This window comes from Gymnoscopelus braueri (assembly GCF_963280865.1).
Source record: "Gymnoscopelus braueri genome assembly, chromosome: 6".
NCBI classification, from domain to species: domain Eukaryota; kingdom Metazoa; phylum Chordata; class Actinopteri; order Myctophiformes; family Myctophidae; genus Gymnoscopelus; species Gymnoscopelus braueri.
The window spans coordinates 29,074,193-29,092,507 of NC_137607.1; the positions used below are offsets into that span (position 1 = coordinate 29,074,193).

Consider the following 18,315-nt stretch of genomic DNA (forward strand, 5'->3'; position numbering starts at 1 on the left):
TGTGCAACTGGAACTTTTGGCCTAACGGTGACACTAGAGATAAAGCCTTTGGGTCAATCTTCTGGGGACCATGCACGTGATCAGTGAGTTTCACGGTAATCCGCCTTTTTGTCCTATGGGTGGCGATGGGGTCACCAAAGTCAGTAGGGTTCATCCTGAAATCTGCCTATTTGATTATTATGAGATATCTTGTGCGAGACGTATAGATATTTTTGGCCCATGGGTGGTGCTTGAAGATAGGTCATGAGGTAGGTAGGTCAATGGCTTCTATTTCAGTGTGCTAACTTTGCCGGAAGAGAAAGGCTATGGTTTCCAATAGTTCGGAATGTCACTGGTAGAGGGTTTCTGTTGGAGGGTGGTCTGTTAATTCTTAACAGACCACCTCTGAGGCGCAGAGTGAGTAGACAGAAATGGCACCATCTTATAATGAGCATTAGTAAGGACCAATTATAAGAAGGTAAGGTTGAAAAAGGTAAGTTTCATGGGGGGAAGGAGGGGGGGGGGGCGATAGCCTTGTATTTTCAAAGTGGTAAAAAATAGCAGATCTACAAGCTCACGTATTGCATTGCGACGTGTTATGATAAATTGTTGCTTTTTTAACCACTTTAACCATACGTTGTAAGCAGCCGATCTACAAATTCCCAATGCGCTGCGAGGTGAGCGTGTACAGTAGATCTGCTATAGATCTGCTATTTTCAAAAAATCTTGAAAGAATTTGAACATTCATTTAAAAACATTTATTTGAAACATTTTAACAGCACAAAATGTTTTCATATGGGGGTCTGCGGCCAAATACAGTACATATTAATGTGGGGGACCTTGACATGAAAAAGTTTGAGAACCAGTGTTATTATTCTGAGTGCACTCAAGTATGTGTGTCCACGTTGCGCCTGCTGGACTCATGTGGAGAGGGCTTTTGATGTGTGCAGCACCCCGGCGCTATGGAGGAGAATGCAGAGTGCAGACAAGAGGATGGCTGATTCCACCCTCAGGCTGTGTATATATACATGTCTCCCATGTGACAGCCAGTGACATTTGCTTCAGGTTTGAGCCGTGACATTCCATACATGTGTGTAAACACAGACACACATATTGTGGAGCTTATTCTCATGGGCTTGCTATTTACATAAAGGTAAAAAAGGAATAAAAAATGGAGGTGTTATTATGGCATATAGGGTATACAGGCATACTATGCACTCGTGATGATGTGGCAGATCATAAACTTTGCCGTCATGCATGCCCACCCAAACACACGCACACACACACTTTTTTCCTGTCACTTTTCAAATAAGCCATTTTCCGTAACTAGATTTCCAGGCTGCTGCACGGCCTTCAAATCTAGTTTAAAGTGGACTAAAGTGGAATCTAGTTTTAAGTGGAAACTTAAGTGGACACTTAAGTTTGTGACGCCCACTGTCTTCCGTCCACCATCCACCGTCCACCGTCCACCGTCCACCGTCCACTCACAAAGCAATTTTAATATAAGAAGATAAATCCCAACATACTAAAGTGCATTACCCTTATTTAAACCACACTGGCATGCCTATATTTTTGCTATATTTGTTTTTGGCAAAAATAGCAGATGCGACGCATCGTGAGCTTGTGGATCGGCTATTCGTCGTACGACAAAGTATATGGGGCTTAAAGTGGTTAACTGGCCTTGTTCTGTGGTGATTAACAGAAGAGAGATCGAAGGCCAGATTCAAATCTCACGACATCACATGACAAGCACCTTCAAGCCAGCGGAGCCACCAGGACGCCAACTGCTGCGCTTCATGTTCAAAGAGTCCTTTGAAGGGTCATTGCTTTATGGTGGGTGACATTAGGAGTGTGTGTGTGTGTGTGTGTGTGGGGGGGGGGGGGTCCTGTGTAGTCCAACTGGGCTTAATGATAACCACATGCGCGTATGCAAGTCATTCTATGGTCCTTTGAACAGACAAAATTATGTAATTCCCCACCATATGCCCAGGCTGTAAATTGTGGTGGAAGGTTAAAGAAGAGGGGGTTGGAAGGAGGGGCGTGTGGGCAGCCAGCTCCCCCCCCCCCCCCCCCCCCTCCAAAGAAAAAGGTCCTCTCCTAAAACTAGGGAGGATGCTGTACACAGGATTTCACTGTCCTCACCTCTGAACTGGTGTTTAAAAGACAGGATGTGAGGAAAAGGAGAGCGGGAGAGAAGAGAAGACAAAGAGACGGCATAAGGGAGAGAAAATGGGGAAATGAAAGAGAGAAAGACAGGCGGAAAGATTAAAATGATTAAGGTAACTGGCAGGGGATGCTGCAGATGGAGAGGCAGCGGTGAGGGAAAGAAAAAGAGGGATTGAGAGAGAGAGAGAGAGAGAGAGGGAGGGAGGGAGGGAAAGAAGACCTCTGAAGCCGATCAAATTTTACGGTCGACTTACCCCTTTCGCAGCCCCTTGAAATAGCCAAACAATTTACAATCATCCGACGCATTAACCTTTCACGAGCCAGAGGGACTCATTGTCCATGATGCCGAGATGAGACGCTTTGCATGCCCGATAAAATAATGTGTGTGGGGTTATAACTCATTCAGTGGGCAAACAAAAGAGATGGAGAGGAGAGGAGGGGAAAAGTCAGAGAGCGAGAGACAGACAGCCAGGGGAAAGCCGAGAAGAGGAGTGAGAGAGGAGAGACAGCAGAGAGAGTGAGACACGGAGAGACCAAGAAAACAACAGAACATGCATTGCAAAAATAATGAATATGAATTTAACTCGGAGAGTGTGAAATAAAAAGTTTACTCAGGATTTTACAGTGTAGAAGAAAAGTGAGAGAACAGACAGAGAGAGAGAGAGAGAGAGAGAGAGGAGAGAAAGAAGAAGGGATGATAGGGAGGGAAAGACGTAATGCGTGGGCAGCTCATTGTTAGGGGCTGGCATCATGGTTCTGCCCATCAGTGTGAGGGATGGCAGGGAGAGAGAGAGAGAGAGAGAGAGAGAGAGAGAGAGAGAGAGAGAGAGAGAGAGAGAGAGAGAGAGAGAGAGAGAGAGAGAGAAGCACTCGCTTCACCGCCCCCAGGGGGCCTATACTTAACACTTCCTCAGGTGACAGGGGCAGCGGAGGAGGACAAGGAAGAAGGAGACACGCCACCGGAAAGGAGGATAGGGTTAGATTGAAACGAGGGGTGTGGGGCAGGGGGGGGGGGGGGGGGGAGTTAAGTATAAAGAGAGGAGAGGGGGGGGGGGGTGGGGGCGGGAGAACAGAGAGAGAGGTGCAGGCTTGATTCCCCATCCTGTGGCAGCGAGCCAATGTCCAGCCTATTTACTGCATGAGAGCCCCCCGTCTCTCCATCAATCCCCAACATGAGCCGGTAACACCACCGAGGGGGGGGGGGTGGGGGGGGGGTGATGATGATGATGATGAGCGCGCACGAGAAGAGTATCAGTGCGCGCGTATGCACACACACACACGCGCAGGCATGTTGTGTGAGAGAGGGAGGGATGGATGGATGGATGGATGCAGAGAGCTGGGAGTTACAGAGCGATTGAACAAAGAGGTGAAAAAAACAACTCTTAAAACATTAATAAGGCCTGTCGTCTATAAAAAGCTCGATCAAGAGTGATTCGTCTTAGAAGATCGCAGAGACACTTAACAGATTAGGTGGTGTTAATGTAATACTTTAAATTGCTGGGGGGGTGGGGTGAGGGGGGGGAGGAAATTGGAGTTTCGGCAGGCACCGTGTCACTGAACCCTAATCTGTTAGGGTTAACAGGCATTTTCCTGAAACTTATTAAGCTCGAGTTACACTAATTATTAAGATGTGGTACAATTACTGTCGCCGAGACAAATGGCGGGCGGGATAGGAATGAGATGGATTGATATCAAGAGAGACAAGGGGTTCGAGAGAGTAGGAGGGAGATGAAATGAAAATGGTCCAAGCGAGATAGTGAACGAACAAAAAGAGAGGGTGAGACACAGAGAGAGAGAGAAAGAGATAGCGCCAGGCATTGAGACATACAAGACAGTGAGACTGAGAGAGAATGACTGCATACAAATTACCCCTTTTAGCTAATTAGCAGCACTGCTAAGAGCCCTGCGAGAATTGTCCCCTATATGCCGCTCCACGGTGGCCCTATAGGTGGTGAGATCAAGCCCGTGGCCATGGGGGCTCGTAAGCAATGTGTGTCATCATAGCATCCCATCAGTCACAGAACAAAGGAGCTCTACGCAGGTCCGAGCCGGCGCCGCACGCCGCTGCACCGCGCTCTCCACCCGTCGCTCCCACTTCCTCCCTCTGCTCACTCTTTCCCCCCGGACCCTTCCTTTTTCCTCCATCTGGTCTTCTTTCTCTGCCTTTCTCCGTCTTCCTCTCCTCTCATCTTCTTCCTCTTCCATTACCCTCCCCTTTTTACAACCCCTCTCCTCTCTCCTCTCCTCTCCTCTCCATAACCCGGCCGTTTCTTTGTGTGCGAGTCAATTAGTCGGCCCTTTAGTTTTGATTTATAGACCACAGGCCTCCTATGGCCTAATGGATTGCAGTGAATTAATATGCATTTGTGCGTGTGAGTGTATGTGACGCGTGTGTGTGTGTGTGTGTGTATGTGTGTGTGTGTGTGTGTGTGTGTGTGTGTGTGTGTGTGTGTGTGTGTGTGTGTGTGTGTGTGTGTGTGTGTGTGTGTGTGTGTGCGCGTGCGGGCGGGCGTGCACACGCGCCTATCTTTGTTACCGTGTGCGTCTTTGTGCGAGTGTGTCCGTGTGATAAATTCAAAGAGCGGGAGACAATAGAGGTCACAGTGTTACTAGTACACCCCCCCCCACACACACCCACACCCCACACCCCACTCCCAACAGACATCTCTCACTTCAAGGAAATTATCCATTTGTAACGTCGACATAATGGATTACGAACAATAATATCACTCACATGACTCAATGTCTCTCACCTTGTGGAAGTAATTAAGAGGTTAATAAAAACTTTGGGACCGATCCCCACTGCTGTGTGAACAAAAGGCTATTATTACTGGATGTCACAAATGAGTGCTTTAGGAACCGATTCATCTTACTGATATTTTTTTATTCCCACCCTCTGTTGTCATACAGACCCTACAACAAAGAGATTAGACGCACCAATTTTGCCCCCCGGCGTCGGAGATGAGGGGTCAGGATGGGTGCAGGTATATATCACCATCATCGCCACCCGACTTTCGTAACACACACACACTGACCACAGGCTATTTACCGTACACTGGGCCTGTCCACATAGTCAAGAGGCCCAGTCCCGGTGGTTTATGGTTCACAGGGTCATGAACTTTTAATTCCATATCACAAAATGTCTCCAGCTCTGCCAGATAGGGCTGATGACAAAGAGCCGTCCGGTGCCCTGCTGCACACGCTGGCAAACCTTGTATCTTCCGAAAGTCAATTGACCCGAAACTAATCGGTTTAAAAATCTTTCCTAATTTTCAGGCTAACTGCAGTGACTTCATTTTGAATGCTCAGTGGATTTAGAATGGGTTTGACGGGCCTTGTCGGACGTACTGCGTGAGCATTCAGATCAGTAAAACACATAACTAGAAGAGCAGTAAAGAGGTATTCATGCAACCAACGGCTGCCATGTCTGCTACAGCCGCTACAGCTCAGGAGCAGCAGATGTATAACTCTGGTAGGTGCCCTGGAGGGGCACCGGTAATACTCAATCTACCCGACCTCATTAAGGGACCCGTGTACACTCTCCATCTCACCCAGGGCCCCGGCAGAGATCTTTGCAGCCCATCGCTACTTTCGCCAGGCGTGATGAAAAAGCGTTCGTCTAATCATTCCTTTTTCTGTAAGACTGTCCAGAGCGTGTGTGTGTGTGTGTGTGTGTGTGTGTGTGTGTGTGTGTGTGTGTGTGTGTGTGTGTGTGTGTGTGTGTGTGTGTGTGTGTGTGTGTGTGTGTGTGTGTTTGTGTGTGGGTGTGTGTGTGTGTGTGTGTGTGTGTGTGTGTGTGTGTGTGTGTGTGTGTGTGTGCGTGTGCGTGCGTAGGTGTGCATTCGTACTTACGCACACAGGGAGATTATTAACCGGTTTAATGGCTAACGAAGCCTGACAGGTGCTCTTCGTGCCGAGATTAAGGACTGGTGGGTTAATGACGGTGTGGGTGAGATTGTCATAACTCACAATAAGGCCATTAAAGTGATATTACTGAGAAAGACCTGATCTGATATGTGTCTCAACTCTCCCAACAAGCCGGCACCGAATGTAGCGCTGTGTCATTTTTCACAGAGGTTTTCCGTGCCTGCAGGGATGGTCGACCTCTGTGAAAATTGACCAGAATTCTGCAAAAGTCTTGATAAGAGAAGAAAGGAACAAGTGATGGAGCCTGGAGAAGACACTGAGCTCATAGTAAATTATCCCCATAAAAACGGGAGAGCAGAGCTATAAAACTGTGGATCAATTTCGATACATAACACATCAACAGCTGTGGTCAAATAGACTGTGCTCTACAACTGGTAACTAATGCCGGCATATGACATCTTTCATTTTAAAAATCACTGTACACTGTTCTGAGTCCAAAAGCCTGCTGTCATTACAGTGGCCATCCATGTTTGGAGATGTTTATAAATCAATATTTGGTCAAAAGTCACGTTGGAATTAACAACTAAAAAGTTGTTGAACATTTTCAATTCAGTTTTACATCTCCTTTGTCAAGGGTTACTTTACCTGGCACTGTTGAGTTCATCTACTGCACCCAGTCAACGTCAGTGTTGTTCATGCAGGGGAAACGGCTTGGCTGCTGAACATCGCTTCATTCCTTTGTTGGTGCAGCATCCACCACATGAACCTGCCTGGACAAAGAAAAGCGCATTCCTTCACTAGGAGGTCCATTGATCAATAGTCGACTCTTCAAGACAACACAGTGTGACTGGAGCAGGCTTTGTTGGCCCTCACAATAGACCACTACTCCCCTCTAGTGGTATGTATCGGCTACTGTGGCGTTCAGGGGACAAAAGAACAAAGGACTGAACGGTGAACAATGGAATCGACAGAGCAACAGCAACAGATAAGTATCCTGTGGAAGAGAATGTGATGTGATGTGCACTTTAGCATTTAACTACTTTAGGTGTTTATTGTTTAAAAGTGGATATCTCTGATTATTTTATTTTTTTTAAATATATACTGTAATGTTATGGATGTTTTGCAATGGTGCTATTTAAATAGCAAATATACAGAAAATAGGTTTATGAAATTATACAAGTACGCTTTCTCTCCAGTTTTGCTGTTGCAACCGTTCTGAACGAATGACAATTTGCTATCATTACAGTGTGACCTCATTGTGAATAAAGGCAAAGCACTTAAATGAATGCATGGCCAGTGTCACACAAAAGGGATTTTTAGTGAACCCACAATAAGTAAGAAATGCACTGTAAATGGTCTAACATTTTTTAACAGTCTGCATTTCTCTTGTGCATTCTTGTAAGCGCTTTTCATTGTTCGTTACATTCGCCCACACATTCACACTGATGCCGGAGGCAACCATGCAAGGCGCCAGCCTGCTCGGTGGAGTTAGTGTCTTGCTCAAGGACACTTTGACACAATACCAGAAACCTCCCGGATCCAAGACTGTCACTCTACCTCCTGAGCGACTGTCACCCCATACTGTAGACATGCTCTCATCCCACACAATAAAACTGCAGTGACATAACAATTTAACGTACACAAATCATTACATAACCCCAGAGGTACTATAGTATATCACTATAGTAATGACAGTATAAGTTTATTGTGACACCTTGTCATGGGTTGCATCAAGGATTTATTTCATGCCTTTTAGGGATGGATAGGGTGTGTGTGTGTGTGTGTGTGTGTGTGTGTGTGTGTGTGTGTGTGTGTGTGTGGGTGTGGGTGTGGGTGTGGGTGTGTGTGTGTGTGTGTGTGTGTGTGTGTGTGTGTGTGTGTGTGTGTGTGTGTGTCAGATAACATTTTAAGTTGCATGATAGGGGTCATATCATCTGGATAGCCAAATCTCTGACAAGTGAGGAGTACAACTATGTCACACTGTACCTGCAGGGGTCAGGCCTGCCACCTGAGCCATTTTCCGACTGTTTGTCCTCAACCTGAACAATTGACACCTGCTGTCACCTATATCCTTCCCAAAGCACCACACCCAGTCCGTCCGACAGTTCTGCTGCCTGAGGAAAACACCATCATGACATTTCACGCCACCGGCTCTAGTAGTTAAGTCGTTATAACTGACAAACACGCACACTTGCACATATTTTTTCGCACACATATATCCACCCACTGACAAACTCACCTCAGCACACCTGAACTAAGCTCAGAGAAACGGCATTCTGATTTTGTGTGATAAAGCTACTTTTTTGTTTGTCGAGGAGGTCAACAGGGACTCTCCAAACCAACGACATTTTAGGCAAGTGAGAGTAGTCCTCTTCACCTTGGGAAAAAACAACAAGTGCTTTCATTCAAAAAGGTAAGATTTTTTATCTTGTATGCCTGTATGATGTCACTGAATGTAAAGAATAAAGAAAAATGTTTATTTCAAATTCTTCTTTTCCTGTAACCTTGTTTGGCATTAGATTTTCCATTTACCACGTCTCTCTCTGAACATGTTCACAGAGCTTGGCTCTTTTTCCCCCTTCATCATTAAGAGCCATTGTCAGCAGTGTAATTTTCAAAGAGTAATTTCAAAGAAGGATGTGAGCTGAATGTAATAGTGTGGCACGCGTGTGGATGATTGGACCTGTGCACAGTTTCGTGGCTCTGTGCGCGCATGCATGTGAGCGAGAGATAGAAGGAGTGGGCTGATGAAAGAAGAAATGCAATAATTTATCTTCTCCTTTTTTTATTACAGATTAAAATGGGGTGCTTCACATTCTTCAAGTTTATGATGGCCGTGTTCAACTTGCTTATCTGTGTAAGTATGTTTCCGGCTTTGATTGCGCGCATGCATGCATTGGAGGGTGGGGGTTTAGTGGGGGAGTCAAGGGGTCGTGGTTGGTGGTGGGGGGAGAGTAATTGCGTTTGTTCATTTATTGCGTGAAATCTTTACGGGGAAAGCCATGTGTGGAGGAAACAAACAATGGCAATCGCTGCAATGCATAGGAAATCGTTTAACACACACACACACACACACACACACACACACTTAACGCATACAGATAAAGGAGACGTTATGCAAACATCTCAAATCACTGAGCGAGGAGCCCTAAACGATAGTCCCTCTCCTCCAACAGTACCATCTCCAAACACACACACACACACACACACACACACACTTTCCCATCACCGCAGCAATTTTCATCTCATTAACTTCAAAGGCTCTAATTTTTGCTACCTCCGAACGTCTCACCCCTAACACTGATAACTAATGTGGTGGGTGAAATGGAGGGAAACTTTGGCGAGGGTAAGCTGAATTCGTCCGCCGAGTCGAGCCCACCTGGACTCCCACTGTCACGGAACGGGCCGCACAGATGACGCTTGTATATACCGCGAGTCATCATTTTTTCCCTCCCATTTCCCCATTTCTGCCCAAGTGCACTTCTTTGATAAATCCAGTGCAGCAGCACCACTGATGATGATGATGATGATGGTGGTGGTGGTGGTAGTGATGGATTTCCCTTTGAAATGTTATCCAGCAGAGCAGAATGATGAACTGAATCCGCTCAGCTCGTCACCCCCAAAAAAAGGGGGGTGCTTTGAAGCCGCTGCTGTAAAAAGACACAGCACTTCCAATGACCACGGTGAAGGAATTCAAAGTTTGATGCTGAAAAGTTATCTCAGGAGGATGAGTTTCCTCCAGTTGCGATCTCACTCTCTGTTGAGGGAAATTTCTTCTTCTTCTTCAAATCAGAATTGCCCTTAAATGAGACCCAGTGTGGTAGCTTTAGGAGATAATTCGTTCTGGCAATTGTCATCCTACAGCCTTTTATTTTTCAGGTGGGGTGAATAAGTGCGCAGTGAAAACACAACTCAAATTTTGAAGGCATAGTGTATTAATACTGCACCAACTCACTGTGGTATCAAGTAAATGCTTTTGAAAAAGTGAGACTTTGACTGTATATCTCTTTCACGGTGCATTACATTGGCGTGTGCCCTGGAACCCATCAAAATGCATTGGAAATTAGAGGCTGTCTTCCCGTTTGGAAGGCCTCTCCATGTCTGATCATTGTCTGAGCGCCACGGCTAAATCAGATTGTCTGCTCCCAGTAATATGACCCTCAGAAAATGAGCTACACTCAGCTGATGTCTTTCTCATCCCAGACCTTTCAGAGCGCACCAATTCCAATTTCAATTGAAGTGGGATGGCCCCTCTTTCCTTTTCATACTCTTATATCTCTATATATACATATGTATATACAGTATATGGTCCTATTATGTAGCCTGCTATTCATTCTCTTCTCTTCTAACCTCAATGGGTTATATTTCCTTCCTCTATAGTATGACCTTTCATTTTACCCCAGTTTCCTTCCCCTTCAAGACAAAAAAGAGAGTAACCTGATTTATGGAAAATCTTTAGCCACGTGGGTGCTCACCTGATAGGGCACACGCCTGAATATGGCACGCCATCAAACGGATTAGTCTGCTTTGAGAACAAAACAACAAAAAAAGATAATGTGCCTGCTACAATTATACCTGTAGAAGGATGATGGTGTCAGACGTGGCGTTAGAGGGGGAATATGCTTGTCTTATCACATTTACCCAGCGGGGCACTGATGGTAAGGAACAGATGCAGGGGGAGATGAGACAAGGGGAGACATACCGGAGTGAAAGGTACAGTAGGAGAGGAGAGGGGTGTAGGTACAGAAACAGAGAGCAACAGTATCCAAAAGAGGAAGAGAAAGAGTGCGATTGAGCTAGAGAGGAAGGAGCGAGTGAGTGAAGGAGAAGTAGAGAAAGCGAGTTGGAAGGGGAGCCAGAGTAACAGAGAGAGAGAGAGATAGAGAGAGAGAGGAAGAGACATGCAGGATTGAGTTAGTGAGAGGCAGAGAGAGTGAGGGAGAGACGGAGGGGGGGGTAACAGAGAGATGATTCCCAGGTGGAAGGCATCACGGTTTTGACAGGACGCAGGGGCCGTGATGGGAAGCAGAGGGCCTCCCGTGTATGACTACAGCCTGCCTGATTGGCCCTGACAGACAATATCAGGTTTTGGAGGCGCTTTGCTGAGGAGGATGACAAATGAATAGGAACCCACCACAGTGACCCACTCAGACAGAGAGAGAGGTGGACGAGAGGGGGGTGGGTGATGGGGGAAAAGCCAGGGAAGACAGAGAATGAAGAGGTCGAGAGAGACGGGAGGGACAAAGACACAGAAAGAGACACGAAGAGGGGAAGAGATGGACACCGGTGGGGACGGGGTGGAGGGTGGGGTGGTTTCCAGGTAATGGAAAACTTTTGACATACTTCCACCACAAACAGGTCTTACAGGTGTTTGTTTTTTTGTCTATAGATTTGTATGAATGCGCTTCAAACTCCCCTGGGCAAAAACAGTACTCTGCCACTCGTGTTTCATTTCCAGAGATTTCCTCAGCAGAGATTTCCTGTAATGCAGTCCTGATGACTGCACATGTGTTATATCATCAGAAACCTCGTCCAACATTTACACGTCATGCTGGGTATCTTTAGACGCGTAAGCGTTATACTTCGGCTATTTTCGCCCTCTAATGACATGTCCAAAATAGGGACGCCACGCTTAAAGTGGTTAACTGCAGGCTTGCATCTTAAAAGTGGCATATTGGCAGTCCCAGGGCACTAAATTTCTACAAAGAGAAAAGAAGAAGAAGAAAAAATCAGCCTGAGGGCTAAAAAGTTTAGCAACCAGCAGCTTTCCAACAGCTGCCTGCTTTCTCCATCATTGTCCATGTCATAATCCCATGGCCTACTTCTGTACGCCCCAAGGTCGGCTTTATCTGCCTGCACAAGATCATCCTGAATGGACCTCTGTCCATTATGCCTCCATGACATAAGTAGAGAGATAAAGGGGGTCATGGGAAAAGGGCAGTTGTTTGCTTTAAGAGAGAGGTAAAAAAGAGGCCGTGTTCTAGCTGGAGTTGGGTATATAATGTATAATGTTAAGCCCCAGGCAGCTTCTCTCCATCTCTCTCACACACACACACACACACACACACACACACACACACACACACACACACACACACACACACACACACACACACACACACACACACACACACACACACACACACACTCTCCCTTTCCTTTCTGACAAAAGAGTCTCTTCTGAATCCCCTCAAAGGATGGTAGGTAGGTCATAGTGTCAACTAGAAGTAATGGTAGGAGAGGGTCTGTGATGTAAAGGGGCCTCTCGTTTCCAAAACTTATTATCATATCAAGAGCTGCTGGCTTGACCCCTCCATCTAAATGACCGCCAGGCAAACGGATGATTGACAATTTAACTGTCATTGTAAGCCACGGATTACATGCTTTGTAAAGCCCACTGGTCCTTGCATACCTTTGTCAAGTGGGCGAGACAATGATTTGTATGTGTGTGCATGTGTGTGTGTGTGTGTGTGTGTGTGTGTGTGTGTGTGTGTGTGTGTGTGTGTGTGTGTGTGTGTGTGTGTGTGTGTGCGCGCACACACACACACACACACACACACACACACACACACACACACACACACACACACACACAATATAATTTATTCCCATACATATGTATGTAGGCGTCTGTGTCTTAGCATGCACACTACAGACTACAGTATGTGTGTACATGTGCATGAACATTATACAAAAAAATAGGTGAACATTTGGCGGAAACAGCAGATCTATAAGCTCTCAAAACACTGCGAAGCGACCCGTTGTGAGCTTGTAGATTGTAGCTATTTTCGGCAACGAGATTTGGTGTACAGGGGAAAACACGAGGGGCCCAAGTTTAGACCCCTGGGGTCTAACGAAGTATATACAGTTTAAGTTATTAAGTTCACTCACCCTGTGTGCATGTGTCTTCACTTCCAGGTGGGGGGTCTGACCCTGGTGGCCATGGGGATATGGGTGAGTGTGGACGGGGGCTCCTTCCTCCAGATTCTAGGGCCGTTCTCCAGCCAGGCCTCGCAGTTCGTCAACGTGGGCTTCTTCGTCATCGCCATCGGGGGTGTGCTGGTCCTGCTGGGGTTCCTTGGCTGTTGTGGCGCACACAAGGAGAGCAAGTGTCTGCTGCTCACAGTGAGTGGATTAAGGGCCATTCACGCCAAGCACAATAACTATAACGATAACGATAATGATGCAGTCAAAAAAAATCAACAACTTATGACAATGATAGTGATGAACAATATTGTTTGGATCACTTTCACAGTGATGTTATGAACGATAGAAACACTGACAGTCAATCAAAATCCATCAGGAGGACATCTGGGATGTAATTGGTCTCAGATCACCCTCGGAATATTAACAGAGATGTGGAGACGATTACGAATAGCTATTTGAGATATTCTTCTAGTCTTTGATGTTGGATATCGTAAATATTGTGATATGACATAAGTGTTGTCTTTTCTTGGTTTTAATCCTAGTATAAACCTATTTTATACTTTCAAAAATAACAAAAGTCAACTTTTGTCTTCTCTTGTAGATTTGCTATTTTGGCCATTTTTTAACAGTTTGGGGGAAAGTATATTATAGTCACAATACGATATTATCACAAAATTGATATCAAGGTATTTTGTAAAAAACATTGTGATATTTGATTTAGTCCACAACACCCAACCCAGCCATATAAAAATAGCTGTATTTTTTTACTTTGAATGTATATATTTTTGGGGGCCAAATGTATTAAAACATCACCAAACTTACCTGAAAATGTTTTTCACACTTTTAGAGCATATCCGTGGTCATCATATAGGCATACCTAATAATAGATGCCAAAATAATAATATATATATATATCAAAAGTCCCTAAAAAGCCAATCTTAATTACTTCCTGTAAACGAAAACGTGCTGCGTGATGACATAACGGCTTTCATGAATATAAATGAATCTTGATTACATGCACCTGTTTGATTCCCATAACTACACGTTCTTCAAACACAGCTGATTTTAATTACAGAGCTACTCCGTTTTGAATCTCATTCAAGATGACATCCAGATGGTGTATATTACTCATTTTAAACTTAATCATGCACACTAAAATATGTATCTGAAAACATTATAGGTTAGACATGATAAGCCACGTAGTAGCAAACGTGCTTCACTGGCCGTCTCTCTCTCACTTGTAAGTTGTAAACAAACACTAGCCCTGTTGCGCACGTCTGAAGTGATTGAGATTCTAACGTCCCATAGCCTGAAGGGATGAGAGTTGGTTGAGACGACGTTTCAGACTGAATCTTCAAAATAAAATGACCGAAAATGTCACTGCACTGCATCTTTAAGTCATCAATGTTTGTTAATTTCGTTTTTTTATCTTCAGCTACTCTTCATCAATCCATGTTTTAGAATGCATTGATAACATAGTTTTGTCAAAACAAGACTGTGCGATCTGTTGCTAGAAATTTACAGCAGTTTGTATTTGTAAACAGTAGGAACAAAGTACCACTGATGTGCTAACGGTGAGCTTAGCAGCATGAACTGAGCTTTGATTGGCAGAGCAGAGTCAGCTAAGCTGTTTGGTTCTCTGTGATTGGTCTACTTTTGTGGTGACAGATATAGGGACAGAGATATGCCTACAGACCCAGTATACACGAATCCACAGAGCGCTTCCCTGTAGGTATGGCGCCGCCCCCTTTAGGTAGCGCCGCCATTACTGCAGTGTCAATATCAGCGTAGTAGCAGCTGACTGATATTGACACCGCAGTAATGGCGGCCTACCTAAAGGGGGCGGTGCCATACCTACAGGGAAGCGCTCTGTGGATTCGTGTATACAAGTAGCCTGGGACCAGACGAATCTGCGAGTGCAAAAAAAAATTATACTCTCCGATTTGGGTCTGGCACCATAGATATAGAAACCTAGATACCTTGGCATCTGCAGTTCGTTGGAGCGACCTGTTTCGTATGGTGGCCGCCATATTTCCGGGGGACACAGGCACTGGCCAATCACAGCGCGTTGAATATTGGCCAATCACAGCACGTCTTTTCCAGGACTCGTCAGAATCTAGTTGTCCCGCCCCCACCTGCCTCTGATTGGCCTACCGAACGCCCCCCTTCTGTGACGCACGCGGAAGTTTCCAGCTGGTCCCCCGGAAGCGGAAGCGCGCCCGCCATACAGACGCCTCAGAGCCAGAGGAGGCGTCTACCTTTATATGTCAGTGTCTGGCACCGCTCCATAGAGAATCCATTTCCTGCTCCAGAAGACGTGGGTGACCAATCAGGGCCCAGTATTCGAATGTGGGAGACTGTAATTGGTAGTTGGTTGTAGGTCTAACCAATTGCGTCGAGGGCCATTGTTATGATCCCGCCCCTTGGGGAAAAAAACGTCCTCATGGAAGCACCAGACTCATATCCACGCAGTGATATAGTCTGGCTACGCGAGGCTAGTATACAAGTAGATACAGTATAGGCGCAGCGTCATTGCGACATATCAAGAGGGACAAATCGTGGGGCGCTGGTGGCTTAGTGGTTAAAGTGCTATACACATCCAATCCCGGATTCGATTCCCAAGCATGTCCTTGCCTCGTTCTAGATCCCCATGCACACAAATCATGATGACATACAGTATAAGAGACAGACAGATATACACACACTACTATACAGTACTATACAGTCATTAAGTTATGATACTTTGCTAAATTGAAAATGTGGGTTTTCGTACAAAAACACCTTATCTTACGTAGATAGTAACAGTAGTGATTATAAAACAGAAAAACATTGTCTCAGGTACTTATATACAACTCAGGCATATTTCTTCCAATTAGGTCTATGTACAGACAAACCCCATTCTAAAAGGATGGCCCCTTCAGTGCCATGCCATAACAATAACCTTGTAATGATATTTAATGTGTTGGATTACCTAACTCAAGCAAGTTAAAAGTTTCTGCTAAAGTTAAAAGTTGATGTTCATACCGTACTGAAATTAACTGAATCCAATGGCTTTCCTCATACCCCAAACAAACATGTTTTGAAAAAAGGTTGGCAGTAATCTCAATGTACTGTGAGTCATAGTCAATGGGCTTAACATGGCAGACCACTGGTATGGTTCTTTAAGAACCAGAAGGAAAATGCATATCAGCATTGAGGAAAAGGCTGAACATCAGTGTTCTGAGAATGCGGATGCTGTCAAAAATGATTAAGAGTTGTCCCATGGGTCAAAATTCTGAATGATCTTAAGAAGCTGTAGAATGCTTGAAGGGAGTTATATATTACATGATTAAGTGTCAAAATTCTATGAGCATCAACATGAAATCTAGCCCCATCATCAACAATGCCACAGAATTTGTGAAGTTGCACAGACAGCTCGGCCATTTCCGGTATGTCGCACAACCTTGGCTGCGCTCGCAGCCCAGCCACCCCAGCAACACCTACATCATCAGCAACCCCACCCTCCCATACATTCAGACGGGGAGCGTGAACATTATTATGCTCATTAACGATGGGTGCTAACTACCACTTTGTCCAATGCTGTGAGTCTAATGAGTGGCAGAGGCAGCACATTTCCCCCCCATACGGCCCCCATCACGTCCACATCCTCCCATTGGGCTTGAATGATGACGGTGCACTGGAGCCAGCTATAGCACGGCTGACAGCGCAGGATGAGATGCTTATCTAGTGCCCCGTTTTCTCCCTGTGTTCCGAGAGAAACCGCCTCCCTATCGCGGGAGCTGTAATGGACTGAATGATAGAATGGATGGGCTGACAGAATGGGATCCATTCCAGCTCTTGTGTTCCTTATTGTCCTTTTGTGTAATCAGCCAGGCCTGATCGGCAATCTCTGTGATTGCATGGTGGAACAATGGCTGATTAGAAGGCCATGGGGTGGTGTAGTGGGCCTGTGTGCGCGCATACTGTACGTGTGTGCACGTGCACTTGCATGTGTGTGTGTGTGTGTGTGTGTGTGTGTGTGTGTGTGTGTGTGTGTGTGTGTGTGTGTGTGTGTGTGTGTGTGTGTGTGTGTGTGTGTGTGTGTGTGTGTGTGTGTGTGTGTGTGTGTTGGGAGTGGGGTGTTCATGCAAAAAATCTGAAGAACATTTTTCTTTATTTTTTAAATAAAGTGAATTAACAGAAATCAGAATGTATAAAGATTGTGTGATGCTGCGCATCACGAAAAATGTGTGAGCCAATTAGATGCCAATTAAAGAATGAATAGCCACTTTTCCACAGACAAATTCACTACATGCTGTTATGTTATGTTCCATTGCAGTTCTTCTCCATCATCCTGGTCATCTTCATCGCAGAGGTGGCTGCTGCAGTGGTGGCCCTGGCCTACTCTTCATTTGTAAGTTTGTTCGGATCTGTCTGTCTGTCTGTCTGTCTGTCTCCTCCGTTTTCTCCTCCTGTATCCTGTATCAGTCTCTTTAACTCTATAATATTCCTCCCATCCCACCTCTTTCTTTCACTCTCTCTTCTTCACTCACTCACTCTACTTTTTTCTCATCACCCTTGTACCTCCTCTCTCTCTCTCTCTCTCTCTCTCTCTCTCTCTCTCTCTCTCTCTCTCTCTCTCTCTCTCTCTCTCTCTCTCTCTCTCTCTCTCTCTCTCTCTCGATTTTTATCTCCATGTAAATTTTCCATCACAGCCACAGCCATCATTGAATTACCGGCTTTATGTCCGCCTCAGTACATTCGGCTACTTAATGACTCCAGGATTGCCCGGGGCCGTGTGCGATGTCTCTCACTTTGAGCAATTTATTACTCGGGAATATTGAAGCTAAAGCATTTTATATGCAAAACAGCCTATTTACATATATGGGTCGGCCACCCGAACTCCCTTCCTCCCTCTCTCTCTCTCTCTCTCTCTCTTTCTCTCTCTCACACACACACACACACACACACACACACACACACACACACACACGCACGCACGCACGCACGCACGCACACACGCACACACTCACACACACACACGTTCCCTCACACACACGCGCTCCCTTCCCATTTAGTGTCATGTATAATAATTAAGGATTTCAAAAGAGCTGTGTAAAAAGGTGTTAGCCAAGACTGGGCTCCTAATAAAGGAAGTAGAAAGTGCTCCCCCCCCCCAATCAGAGGGTGTATCTGAGTCCCCGAGAGCGAGGGGAAGATAATCTAATGCACGTCCATCTGCAGTGAGGAGGTGATGAGTGGAGGGTGGACTGCACGCTGCCCAGGAATCTCATTTGTTTGCGCTTGTGTTCCTGGTATACCACTCTGAGCTGCGGTTACCAAGTATCTCTCTCTCTCTCTCTCTCTCTCTCTGTTAACAAATGTATTCTGCTCCTC

At 45.6% G+C, this 18,315-nt stretch overlaps 1 protein-coding gene across 1 annotated transcript in view; it reads left to right on the top strand.

The window, feature by feature from the left end:
• Positions 1-8,137: 8,137 nt before the first annotated feature.
• tspan1 (tetraspanin 1) overlaps positions 8,138-18,315 on the top strand; it is a 20,021-nt gene continuing 9,843 nt past the window's right edge. Inside the window, exons 1-4 of the mRNA XM_080429996.1 lie at positions 8,138-8,425; positions 8,807-8,869; positions 12,931-13,137; positions 17,258-17,332. Of these exons, the coding sequence (XP_080286122.1) occupies positions 8,813-8,869; positions 12,931-13,137; positions 17,258-17,332 (339 nt within the window). The 5' untranslated portion in view covers positions 8,138-8,425; positions 8,807-8,812. The remainder of the gene's footprint in view (positions 8,426-8,806; positions 8,870-12,930; positions 13,138-17,257; positions 17,333-18,315) is intronic.